This window comes from Rhinoraja longicauda, chromosome 29 (genome assembly GCF_053455715.1).
Source record: "Rhinoraja longicauda isolate Sanriku21f chromosome 29, sRhiLon1.1, whole genome shotgun sequence".
NCBI classification, from domain to species: Eukaryota; Metazoa; Chordata; class Chondrichthyes; order Rajiformes; family Arhynchobatidae; genus Rhinoraja; species Rhinoraja longicauda.
In genome coordinates, this window is record NC_135981.1 from 4,176,271 (window position 1) to 4,189,623 (window position 13,353).

The 13,353-nt window shown below is 45.7% G+C and overlaps 1 protein-coding gene across 6 annotated transcripts in view; it reads right to left on the bottom strand.

Moving 5' to 3' along the window:
- The window catches only part of LOC144607605 (phosphatidylinositol 5-phosphate 4-kinase type-2 beta-like), a 91,234-nt gene that overhangs the window by 64,682 nt on the left and 13,199 nt on the right, over positions 1 to 13,353 (bottom strand). For all 6 annotated transcript variants that reach the window (XM_078424535.1, XM_078424533.1, XM_078424536.1 and 3 more), the window contains 2 exons: positions 2,180 to 2,277; positions 385 to 481 (listed from right to left, as the gene is read on the bottom strand). In XM_078424535.1, the coding sequence (XP_078280661.1) occupies positions 385 to 481; positions 2,180 to 2,277 (195 nt within the window). The remainder of the gene's footprint in view (positions 1 to 384; positions 482 to 2,179; positions 2,278 to 13,353) is intronic.

The following is a 13,353-nucleotide window of genomic DNA, read 5'->3' on the forward strand; positions in this document are numbered from 1 at the left end:
TTCAGACACATTCTTTCAGAGTGTGGAATATAGTTCTCAGCATTGCGGCATAATAGTTCCAGAGAAAAAGTCAAATGTACGCAAGTGAGGCAGGTTGGAGAAGCGAGACCGAAACCTCGCTTGTGGAAGGACTGTTCGGAACTCTGATAACAGAGGGGAAGAAATCATTCCCGAGTCCAATGGAACGTGCTTTTGCGGCCCACCCAAAATCAAATCACAAACAGGGACGTGTGGCCGGGGCTTTACGGACATCAGCTACTTTCAGTCTTAAATATCAGAACCTGAACAAGTCCTGGAATCCATTTTAAAAATTAAGAGGAGACATTGCTGAATTGTAAAGAAATCATGCACCTTTACATCCGACGACAGTGAAAATAAACTAACCTGGTAATCCTGATCATCGATGCAAAACCTCTCGCGCAGATTCCTAAAAACCATCGGGCAATACTCCTTAAACTTGAAACGACTTGGGAGATTCTCCCTGCAAAAAAGATAATCGACGGCTTCTTCAAACTGTGTTTTTTTTAAAACCACTTTTTGACACAACACAAGTGTCCAATATGCTTAAGGCATCGCTTCCACCTGAAATCATTCACCCTCGAATAAAATAGCAAACTAGAGAGAGACTTAGGTCATTCTCATTTCATGGCTGTGTCTGGGATGAATTATTCGCAGCAACTCAGTCACTGCAGTTCTTGTGGTTCCTTTTGAATAGTTTAGTTTAGAGATACAGCGCGGAAACAGGCCCTTCGGTCCACCGAGTCCGCGACCACCAGCGATCGCCCCATTCACTCGCACTATCCTGTGCAGGGCTGTGGGGTCGATACCCTAAACACCCCACTCCCACTCCGACTCATTGATTTCTTGTGTATCCGACTCTGACTCTGATCCCGAACCCTTGGTATAATAATTCTAAACCTACTAATTTTTCTGATTTACCTCGTCTCTGAAATTTATGTTGAGGTCGGAGTCGTAGTCGGAGTCAATAGACAATAGGTGCAGGGGTAGGCCATTCGGCCCTTTGAGCCAGCACCGCCATTCAATGTGATCATGGCTGATCATTCTCAATCAGTACCCCGTTCCTGCCTTCTCCCCGTACCCCCTGACTCCGCTATCCTTAAGAGCTCTATCTAGCTCTCTCTTGAATGCGTTCAGAGAATTGGCCTCCACTGCCTTCTGAGGCAGAGAATTCCACAGATTCACAACTCTCTGACTGAATTTTTTTTTCCTCATCTCCGTTCTAAATGGCCTACCCCTTATTCTTAAACTGTGGCCCCTGGTTCTGGACTCCCCCAACATTGGGAACATGTTTCCTGCCTCTAACGTGTCCAACCCCTTAATAATCTTATACGTTTCGATAAGATCTCCTCTCATCCTTCTAAATTCCAGTGTATAGAAGCCAAGTCGCTCCAGTCTTTCAACATACGACAGTCGGGAGTTTTGTACCGTCTCCGACACCAGCAACACCAAAATTGCTCCGACTCCGACTCCGACTCGACGACTCCGACTCCTCGGCCCTGCTGTACACGAGCGACAGTTCACAAATTTTAACCGACGCCCATTAACCTATAAACATGCGTGTCTTTCGAATGTGGGAGGAAACCGGAGCACCCGGGGAAAACCCAGGCGGTCACGGGGAGAACGTACAAACTCACTACAGACAGCACCCGTGGTCAGGATCGAAGCCGGCTCTCCGGCGCTGTGAGGCGGCAACTCTGCCGCTGCGCCACCGTGACGGGTTCAGCTGACCAATTTCTTTCCTGCCTCATTTCAACCAAGTGCTTTGACTCTGTCCTTCCCTCCCCCAGCCTCTGAAACTTTGCCTTAGGAATAGGGGAAGGCCTCAGGAACGAACATCGGGATAATGCTGACCATACCACTTAAGGGCATTGAAAAATAATTTACATTTGAACAATACAGACCAAATCCAAATGTCACAGATCATGAGATTAAATTTAAAAAAATCACCAGTTCATTTCAGTTAATTTGATATATTAGAAAACCTTACGCTTTGCAGATCTTTCTGTGCCCAATAAAATAAAGTTCAAAGGGATTATTCAGGGGATACTTTATATGAAGGTTTAATAGTCCCAATACAGCCGGTTCAAATCATTAAATCTGAGGGTATTTCCCTTTTTTATCTGCACGGTTAAACTATGAAAATCCACCGTTCACCTACTTGTTAAAAAGGTGATTGTCCACTTTTATCTTGCTGAATGCTTTAAAGTCATCTGGCATCAACATAACAGGAATCTGAACATGACTCAGTTCATTGATCTGAAAAGGAAACAGTTAATACAGTAAAGTCACTTTCATGGCAAGACGCATTAGTTCCACTGTTTAAAATCGGTGAGCAGGGTTGGCTGAACAGCCGCTAGAATTTTAAAGAAGAATGTAAATTGTAGGACACAAAGCAATACACGTAAGGGAGGAGAAACTACTTTCTTTTCTAGTTTAATTTAGAGATACAGAGCGGAAACAGGCCCTTCGGCCCACCGAGTCCGCGCCGACCAGCGATCACCCTACACTAACACTATCCTACACACACGAAGGACGGTTTACAAATTTACTCATCCAATTAATCTACAAACCTGCGCGTCTTTGGAGTGTGGGGAGGAAACCCGAGCTCCCGGAGAAAACCCACGTGGTCACAGGGAGAACGTACAAACTCCATGCAGACAGCGTCCTTGGTCAGGATTGAACCCGGGTCTCTGGCGCTGTAAGGCAGCAACTCTACCGCTGCGCCCACACATCAAATTCAGTGTTATTTCAGTAGCAATGTATCAAGATTGAGCAGTCTGAATGTTTTATGTAACCAAACTCAAAATACTTTAAAGTTAAACATCCCTTGTGTCTCCTGCCTGAATATGAATGGGGCAAGACTATTCACGAGAACATAAGAAATAGAAGCAAGAATAGATCGTGCAGCCACTTTTATCAATAATATCATGGTTATCTTTTATCAGTGCCACATTCCTCTACTAAACTCATATCCCTGAACATCCAAAGATTTTGGCGCGGCACAGTGGCTCAGCGGGTAGAGCTGCTACCTTCGAGTCTGGTGCTAGCCTCCATGGAATTTCCAACTCCACTAGTGTATAGAGTCATAGAGTTGTACAGCACGCAAACAGAACCTTCAGCCCAACTGCCCCACGCCGACCAACATGCCCCATCTACAATGGTCCCACCTGCCTGCATTTGGCCCATATCCTTCTAAACCTTTCCTATCCATGTACCTGTCCAAATGTCTTTTAAATGTTGTGTTCCCGTCTCAGCTACCTCCTCTGGCACCTCATTTCATGCACCCACCAACCTTTGTGTGGAAAAAGTTGCCCCTCAAGTTCCTATTAAATCTTTCTCCTCTCACCTTAATCCTACGTCAACTGGTTCTTGATTCCTCGACTCTGGGTAAAAGTATCTGTGCATTTACCCAACCTATTCTCCTCATGGGTTTAAACACATCTATACGATCACCCCTCGTGCTCCTGCGCTCCAAGGAATAGAGTCCTAGCCTGCTCAACCTCTCCCTACAGCTCAGGCAAGATGGCGCACAACCCAGGTGACTCTTTGTGTACTGGTCACAGAAGTGGATCTGCAATCTCGCATGACAATCATGCCACTCTTTTAAATCTCTACTCTTGACAGCAACATTTCTTACTTTAACTATGTTCTTCTTACCCTTGGATTGTCTTTGATCGGACTTTACTGGCTTTATCTTGCACTAAACGTTAATCCCTTTATCATGTGCCTGTGTACACTGTGGATGGCTCAAATGTCTTTCCGCTGACTGGTCAGCATGCGACAAAGCTTTTCACTGTACCTCGGTACATGTGACGGTAAACTAAACCTCAAACTCAAAACTGGAGTCCTGGCAACATCCTGCTAAAGTATTAAAGCTTCTGAGGTTGACATGCTCCCCCATCAGCTCACTGGAAACACTACTAACCGCTCAAAATGGAGGAGCATTTACGATGGCACTGAGAAACTCAAGGGTATGTGTCAGGAGAACAGAGAAACCAGAGAAGGCTTGAAGCTCCCTGATTATTTTTTGTGAGAGAGTAGTTAACATACGGAATGCAGAACCTCCTCAGAAAACATTCTCTCCTCAACTCATCAGGCACCTTTTGCCTCATGTCCCGATGAGTCTGAGAATCCAACATTGGCTTTGTCGGCCACTTCAGAACGCAGAGAACTGGAGTGAGAGCAAATCATCCTCCATCCCAAGGTGGAGAAGAACTGAGGAGAACTGATCAATTTCTCTCCTTTGATCAACTTCCCCGCTGGGATAAGTACATTTCTATCGTATCGTATCGTAACTGCAGATGCTGGAATCTTGAGCAAAACACACAAGAGCTGGAGTAACTCAGCAGGCCGGGCAGCATCTGTGGAGGGAAAGGATAAGCAACCGTTTCGGGTCAGGACGCTTTTTCGGGTCCACGTCTAAAGAAGGGTCCCGACCTGAAACGTTGCCGATCCATTTCCTCCACTGCTGCTGCCTCACCTGCCGAGTTCATCCAGCACTTTGTGTCTTGCTCAATCCCAAAGAACTGCGTAAAAAGAATAAGAACGACAAAGAAAAACAGGATACCAACTCCTCAACCACCATATGTTCAGTGTATCTCCACAATTTAAAGTGAGGGGGTTTAAGGTGGGGGGGGGAGATTAAATAGGAACCTGAGGGGCAAATCTTTTACACAAAGGGTGGTAGGTATCAGGAAAGAGCTGCCGGAGGAGGTAGTTGAGGTAGGTACTATCACAACATTTAAGAAACAATTGGACAGGTACACGGATAGGACAGGTTTTGAGGGAAATGGGCCAAACGCAGGCAGGTGGGACTAGTGTAGATAGGGCATGTTGGACCACGTGGTCAAGTTGGGCCAAAGGGCCTGTTTCCGCGCTGTATGGCTCTAACTCAGTAAAGCCTGCACACATTATCTGAACATGTAAGACTCTTGGAGAGCAGCTACATTGGGCTAAGTGGGCTCCTCAATGAAAACAATGTACAATCTTTGAACTTCAATGAAACGTAATCCTTTAAATGTTGGTAAATCTGCCAGGATGCATTCATCTTCAATTGCCAAGGGCAAAACAAAAAAGGTCAAGTTGCATTGTTTTTGAACAAAGAGGTATGGGACTCGGCTGGGTACAGTCTCCCTGGCTGGGATAGATTTCTGGATGCATAGAAATACATTTTGATTTTCGTTCCGTCTAAATGTAAGATTCATTTTGCATTACAATTCTCGAAAGAAATCAAGAGCCTGAAGCAATGTTTCTCAAAGCAAATCATTGAGAGACAGAGCTCTAGTTCCTAAAACAGAAAATTCAGGTTGTAAATGCGTTCAAATAACACATCAGCCCAGCGATAGTACAACTAAACAATCCTAGAGAAAGCCCATTAACGCAAACATTTGTGGAGATTCGGTATGGCAACCAATACTCTCTTGAACTTCCACAGGCTAGAGTAAAGAGCAAAGTTACTGGATGCACCCGCGGCCTGGCTCGGCAACTCAAATGCTCGGGAACAAAGAAGATTGGAAAAGCTGGTGAACAGGGCCCAGTCCATCACGTGTACTGTCCTCCCCACCATCGAATGGATCTACTGGAGCCGCTGCCTCATAAGGGGGAGCCAACATCATCAGAGACCCAACCTTTTCACTTGTACCTCGGTACACGTGGCACAGTGGTAGAGTTGCTGCCTTAGAGCACCAGAGACCTGGGTTCGATCAGGACTACGGGTGCTGTCTGTAAGGAGTTTGTACGTTCTCCACGTGGGTTTTCTCCAGGATTTCCGCTTTCCTCCCACACTCCAAAAACGTACAGTTTTGTAGGTTATTTGGCTCAGTATAAATGTAAATTGTCCCTAGTGCGTGCAGGATAGCGTTAGCGTGCTGGGATCGCTGGTCGGCGCGGACTCGGTGGGCCGAAGGGCCTGTTTCCGCGCCGCGCTGTATCTCTAAACTAAACTAAAAGCAATAAAGCATTTCACATTACAGTCAGAATCACAGAAGAGTTACTTAAGAGGAGGCGGCAATTCAGCTCAATGACTTTGTGCCAGCTCTCTGCAAGACCGATCTGGCGGCTGCTCTTTCCCTGTTCCATCATACGTGAATATCTTCATCAAAATCAACTAATTAAAGTTCATAAACCTGGAGCCAGGACCCAGAGGCACAATCATCAAGTCACAGTCCCTCCTCACATCTGTTCCTTCAACAAGTTCCTCAATTAGCAAAATGATTGACACAAAATGTTGGAGTAACTCAGCGGGTCAGGCAGCATCTCTGGAAATAAAGAATAGGTGACGTTTCGGGTCGGGACCCTTCCTCAGACAATTAGCAATACAGGCAATAATCTGAATTTCCAAATTTAAATTCAAAAGTTTATATTCTAAATTATTCTGCAAGATATAGTGAAAGTGGTTGGTAATTAACATAGAACACAGAACAGGAACAGATCCTTCGGTCCACAATGTCTGTGTGGAACAGAATGCCCAGATAATCCACTCTTCTGTTTGCAATGATCCACATCCCTCTATATAATCTCTGCATGTACCAGTAACCCTATCCTACACACACTAGGAACAATTTACAATTACACCAAGCCAATTAACCTACAAACGTGCACGTCTTTGATGTGTGTGAGGAAACCGGGGCATCCCGGAGAAAATCCACACAGGTCACGGGGCGAACGTACAAACTCCGTTCAGACAGTACCCGTAGTCAGGATCGAACCCGGGTCTCTGGCACTGTAAGGTAGCAAATCTACCACTGCGCCACCGTGCCGCTCAATTTATAGAGCAGGGTTATAGCAGGACTACCTGGACTAAGGATTAAGCGGCAGACCAATAGACAATAGATAATTGGTGCAGGAGGAGGTCATTCGGCCCTTCGAGCCAGCACCGCCATTCAATGTGATCATGGCTGATCAGCAACAGGTAGCTCGCAGTGATCATACTGTTTTTTTTACATGAAAAATATTTAATCAAATATTAAAATATATACAATACAATAAACCCAAACCAGAACCCACCACCATAATACAAGACAAACAACAAACTATTATACAACTATCTTACACTCCTTGTCAAGGATGCATTCAACCCCCCGCGGTGCCCAGCAGTCCCGGAAATCGCCCAGGGTGCCCGTGGACAGCGCGTAGTCCCTCTCTAACACAACCCGGGCGCGGACGTAACCCCGGAAAAGAGGCAGGCAGCCGGCTCGGGCAGAGCCCTCTTCCGCCTGACGCCTTGACTCGCGGATGGCCAGCTTGGCCAGGCCCAGGAGCAATTATTATCTGAATGGTGTCGAGTTAGGAAAAGGGGACGTACAACGAGATCTGGGTGTCCTAGTGCATCAGTCACTGAAAGGAAGCATGCAGGTACAGCAGGCAGTGAAGAAAGCCAATGGAATGTTGGCCTTCATTACAAGAGAAGTTGAATATAGGAGCAAAGAGGTCCTTCTGCAGTTGTGCAGGGCCCTAGTGAGACTGCACCTGGAGTACTGTGTGCAGTTTAGGTCTCCAAATTTTTGGAAGGATATTCTTGCTATTGAGGGCGTGCAGCGTAGGTTTACTAGGTTAATTCCCGGAATAGCGGGACTGTCATATGTTGAAAGACTGGAGCGACTAGGCTTGTACACACTGGAATTTAGAGGGATGAGAGGGGATCTTATCGAAACGTATAAGATTATTAAGGGGTTGGACACGTTAGAGGCAGGAAACATGTTCCCAATGTTGGGGGAGTCCACAACCAGGGGCCACAGTTTAAGAATAAGGGGTTGGCCATTTAGAACGGAGATGAGGAAAAACTTTTTCAGTCAGAGGAATTCTCTGCCTCAGAAGGCAGTGGAGGCCAATTCTCCGAATGCATTCAAGAGAGAGCTAGATAGAGCTCTTAAGGAGAGCGGAGTCAGGGGGTATGGGGAGAAGGCAGGAACGGGGTACTGATTGAGAATGATCAGCCATGATCACATTGAATGGTGGTGCTGGCTCGAAGGGCCGAATGGCCTACTCCTCCACCTATTGCCTATTGTTAAAGCCAACCAGGACATCTTCGGCCCTGCCCTATCCCCTACGCACAGGGTGTGATCAAACTGGTGGCAGTACAACCGTTTGCCTTTTGTGTCTTCAGATACTTCATACATGGACCCTGAGCCACTTCTGTCCAGACCTCGGAATGTGCAAACAGCTTGCAGGAAGGACATTCAATCTTGAGCTGTAGACGCACTGCATTCAGGAGCAGGAATGACACAAAAACAGCCTCGAAGCAAAGGGAGGAAATAGCATCTTGCCTCTCATTTGTTTGGTTGTGCCTTAAATCCAAGCCTTTACATTAGAAAAATTGCTGATTTGATAGCGACACAAATGCACTACTACAACAAAAAAGCTTTTCACCATATTTTGTTGCACGGGACAATAATAAACTCAACTCTCCTGGTAAGGCAATCTGTTCATTCTAGCAATTCATCCGGTAAACCTTACTCCAGCAACAAGCAACAGTAATAGGAACAAATGAGAAGGAATGGTTGACGTTTTGGGTCGAGACTATTCTTCAGACCGCTCAGTCCGAAGAAGGGTCTCGACCCGAAACATCATCCGTTCCTTCTCTCCAGGGAGGCTGCCTGTCCTGCTGAGTTACTCCAGCATTTTGCGTCTATCTTCGATTTAAACCAGCATCTGCAGTTCTTTATGTAGGAAAAAAAACCTGCAGATGCTGGTTTAAATCGAAGGTAGACACAAAATGCTGGAGTAACTCACGCCCAAAATGGTTATGTCTCGTCTTGCAGTGGTCATTTAATCCAGCAAAGTATTGTGTAAAAGCCCCACAGCAAACACCAAGCTCCCGACCTGTCCTGGCACTCCTTCCAGAGAGGATGAATGATTGTTATTTCATCTTGAGAACGAATGAGTCAGACTTTAATGTCTATCGCAACCGCCATGAAACGCTGACAGCCAGAATGACTCAATTGTTACTAACCAAACTTGTAAGGTCTGAGATGCAAAGTGTCGAACACTCCATTTTTTGTAAACGGCAGTTAAAAACATATCTTTTTAATCAAGCTTTTAACTGATTTTACTTCATTTGTCTTTTTACACTCTCAGTTTTACATTTTATATTTTTATATAAATCAGTGCCTTGTATGCTATTAACAGCCTATGTCTTTACTGTTTTAAATTTGTATTTTTGTTTAGACACGTGTTTTTGTTTTTGTGGTTAGCACTTTCGGCTGGGTTCAATTGCATGAAAAGTGCTAGATAAATAAAGTTTATTATTAGTATATTATTAAAATAGAATAGAATTAGATATGAAACAAAAGAGATCTCCACTGCAAGGATGTACAATTTCACCTCTTAGAAAAATTACTTCTGGGAGAACTCAGTGGCACAGCGGTAGAGTTGCTGCCTTATAGAGCCAGGGGCCCGGGTTCGATCAAGAACAGTGGGTGCTGTCTGTGCGGGGTTTGTACGTTCGCCCCATGACCGCGTGTGTTTTCTCCGGGTGCTCCGGTTTCCTCCCACTCCCCAAAGACGCGCAGGTATGTAGGTCTGAGGAAGGGTCTCGACCCGAAACGTCACCCATTCCTTCTCTCCTGAGATGCTGCCTGGCCTGCTGAGTTACTCCAGCATTTTGTGAATAATACCTCAGGTATGTAGGTTGATATTCAGACTGAAGAAGGGCCTCGACCCGAAACGTCACCCATTCCTTATCTCCAGAGATGCTGCCTGTCCCGCTGAGTTACTCCAGCATTTTGTGCCAATCTTCGATTTAAACCAGCATCTGCACTTCCTTCCGACACGGTTGGGCTGAAGGGCCGGCTTCCATGATGTATAACCCTACATATTCTCTTCCTTTACCGGGAAGAGTTTTGCCTCTCACTTTGGTACCTTGCCTCCGCCTTACAGTTCAAGGCTCTGTGCTTGGTTGTGCTGTACAGCTTTCTGCCTTACACACGCTATAAGGTTTGCTCTTGTTTACCTCATTTTGTGACTGAAAAGCCCTCATTTTGTGACTGAAAAGTTCCTGCAGTCTTTCCTCACATCTCAATCCTCTGATGTCATCCTCTCAAGGCGACGTTGCCAGGACTGGGAAATCTTTCTTATATGACCTCTGTTAACATCTCTGGCAGCTGACTTGCATACACAGTCCAGAGTCCTATCTGCTTGGTTGCCTGCTGAGTGCCCTGTGTACAGTGAGTAACATTATGTTAAACAAAATACGTCACTAAACCTGGTGCTTGAGGATCAATAAAGATATCAACTACTTAAAGTGAAATCATAATCTTTAACATACCTGCTGCAGAAACGTATAGAGTGTGAGCAGAGAAGGTGCATCCCAGTTGTGGAAACTTCATAATTAGGTTTGTGACTATCCAAATAATTGTGCCGAGCTGAATAAACTCTCACATTTAAGAACCAGTGGACATGCACTTGAATTGCCATTTCACAAAATGCTGGAGTAACTCAGCAGGTCAGGCAGCATCTCAGGAGAGAAGGAATGGGTGACGTTTCGGGTCGAGACCCTTCTTCAGACTTCAGACTTCCAGGCAAGCCCCAGGCTGCTGCAGGGCCTCCAGGCATATAATGAGGCAATAATCAGGCATTCTGTCTCTGCGAAATTGGGTAATGGATAAAAATTCACCAGGGCCTGGTAGAGAATTTCATGCTTTTTTTAAATAGCGTCATGGGAGCTCTAACACCTTTCTAAGAAGGAAGGCCCTTATATTAACATCTACGTACCAAACAGCGTTAGAATTGCTGCCTTACAGCACCAGAGACCCAGGTTCGATCCTGACTACGGGTGCTGCATGTACGGAGTTTGTACGTTCTCTCCCCGTGACCACGTGGGTTGACCCCGGGTGCTCCGGTTTCCTCCCACATTCCAAAGACGTACAGGTTCCGAGGTTAATTGGCCTCGGTAAAATTGTAAAATTGTAAAATTGTCCCTAGGGTGTGTAGGATAGTGCTGGTGTACCAGGGGATCGCTGGTCGCCGCAGACTCGGTGGGCAGAAGGGCCCGTTTCTGCGCTGTATCTCTAAACTAAAAGTAAACTGAATTAAACGACTTGCAGAGAAGGCATCGAGCTGTACTGAATGTCACTGTCCAGGAGGCAAGAAAGAACATGACCTTTTACGCTACTCTATTGCGTCAGTTTGACACATCCTCAGGGCTTCGAACTTAAATTACTTTGCAATGCAATCAATGCAGTTCTACAGACAAATCCATCTGTCACAGTAATAGCCAGGCAGTCCGACAACCAGACACACGGTCTGAAGAGTTTCCCAGCCCAAAACATCACCGATCCACCCAAACGTCACCCATTCCTTCTCTCCAGAGATGCTGCCTGTCCTGGTGAGTTACTCCATCTTTTTGTGTCTATCTTCAGTTTAAACCAGCATCCGCAGTTCCTTCCTACACATCACCTCACCACCTTCTCCCAGAAATCCTGTCTGACCCGCCGACCTGTCTGATCCTGTCCGACCTGCAGCACTTTTCATTTATAACCGAGATGGGGACTTGTTTAGGACACTGGGCAAACTCTCAAGACAATAGACAACAGACAATAGGTGCAGGAGTATGCCATTCGGCCCTCCGAGCCAGCACCACCATTCAATGTGATCATGGCTGATCATTCACAATCAGTACCCCGTTCCTGCCTTCTCCCCATACCCCTTGACTCCGCTATCCTTAAGAGCTCTATCTAGCTCTCTCTTGAATGCATTCAGAGAACTGGCCTCCACTGCCTTCTGAGGCAGAGAATTCCACAGATTCACAACTCTCTGACTGAAAAAGTTTTTCCTCATCTCTGTTCAAAATGGCCTACCCCTTATTCTTAAACTGTGGTCCCTGGTTCTGGACTCCCCCAACATTGGGAACATTTTTCCTGCCTCTAACGTGTCCAACCCCTTAACAATCTTATATGTTTCGATAAGATCACCTCTCATCCTTCTAAATTCCAGTGTATACGAGCCTAGCCGCTCCAGTCTTTCAACATAGTTTTCAACAAGAGATTCGTGGCATCCACTTCGGCATTCTTACCATCTCAGCTTCACATCTCATCCAAATGAGCCAATGAGTAAATATATAAAGTCCATAACAGATCGGGTTAAAAGTTTATTACACTGACTCTCTTGATGATAAGGTTGTTACACAAGGATAGGTAGAACAGAATGAGATTCTATTTTGTCTAAATTTGAAGCAAAATAGGTGATCTATTTGAAAGAGAACAAAATTTCTTGGGAGATTTGACAGTGCACGATTCTAGATCTGAGGGCATAGCCTCAATATAACGGATCAGACTTTTAGGACCAAGATGTGGTGACATTTCTTTATTCACTTGTTTTGTAAATCTTGGTAATTATTTGCTACAGAGCATCTACGCTTAGTCACTGAGCATATTTAAGAATAAAACTGGTCGGATTTTTTTGGGACAGTCAGAAATTCAAGGGATATGGAAGGAGGACAATAAAAATGGGCGGCACAGCGGCGCCACGGTAGAGTTGCTGCCTTATAGCGCCAGACACCAGGGTTCAATCCTGACTACGGGTCTGAGTTACTCCAGCACTATGTGTCCTTTAATGGAACTTGTCTAGTTGGCCTGCATCACCGTGCGTGCACCTCTGGTCGCCCGGTTACAGGAAGGATTTTATAGACAATAGACAATAGGTGCAGGAGGAGGCCATTCGGCCCTTCGAGCCAGAACCGCCATTCAATGTGATCATGGCTGATCATTCTCAATCAGTACCCCATTCCTGCCTTCTCCCCATACCCCCTGACTCCGCTATCCTTAAGAGCTCTATCTAGCTCTCTCTTGAATGCATTCAGAGAATTGGCCTCCACTGCCTTCTGAGGCAGAGAATTCCACAGCTTCACAACTCTCTGACTGAAAAAGTTTTTCCTCATCTCAGTTCTAAATGGCCTACCCCTTATTCTTAAACTGTGTCCCCTTGTTCTGGACTCCCCCAACATTGGGAACATGTTTCCTGCCTCTAACGTGTCCAACCACTTAATAATCTTATACGTTTCGATAAGATCCCCTCTCATCCTTCAAAATTCCAGTATATACAAGCCTAGTCGCTCCAGTCTTTCAACATATGACAGTCCCGCCATTCCGGGAATTAACCTAGTAAACCTACGCTGCATGCCCTCAATAGCAAGAATATCCTTCCTCAAATTTGGAGACCAAAACTGCACACAGTACTCCAGGTGCGGTCTCACTAGGGCCCTGTACAACTGCAGAAGGACCTCTTTGCTCCTATACTCAACTCCCCTTGTTATGACGGCCAACATTCCATTGGCTTTCTTCACTGCCTGCTGTACCTGCATGCTTCCTTTCAGTGACTAATGCACTAGGGCACCCA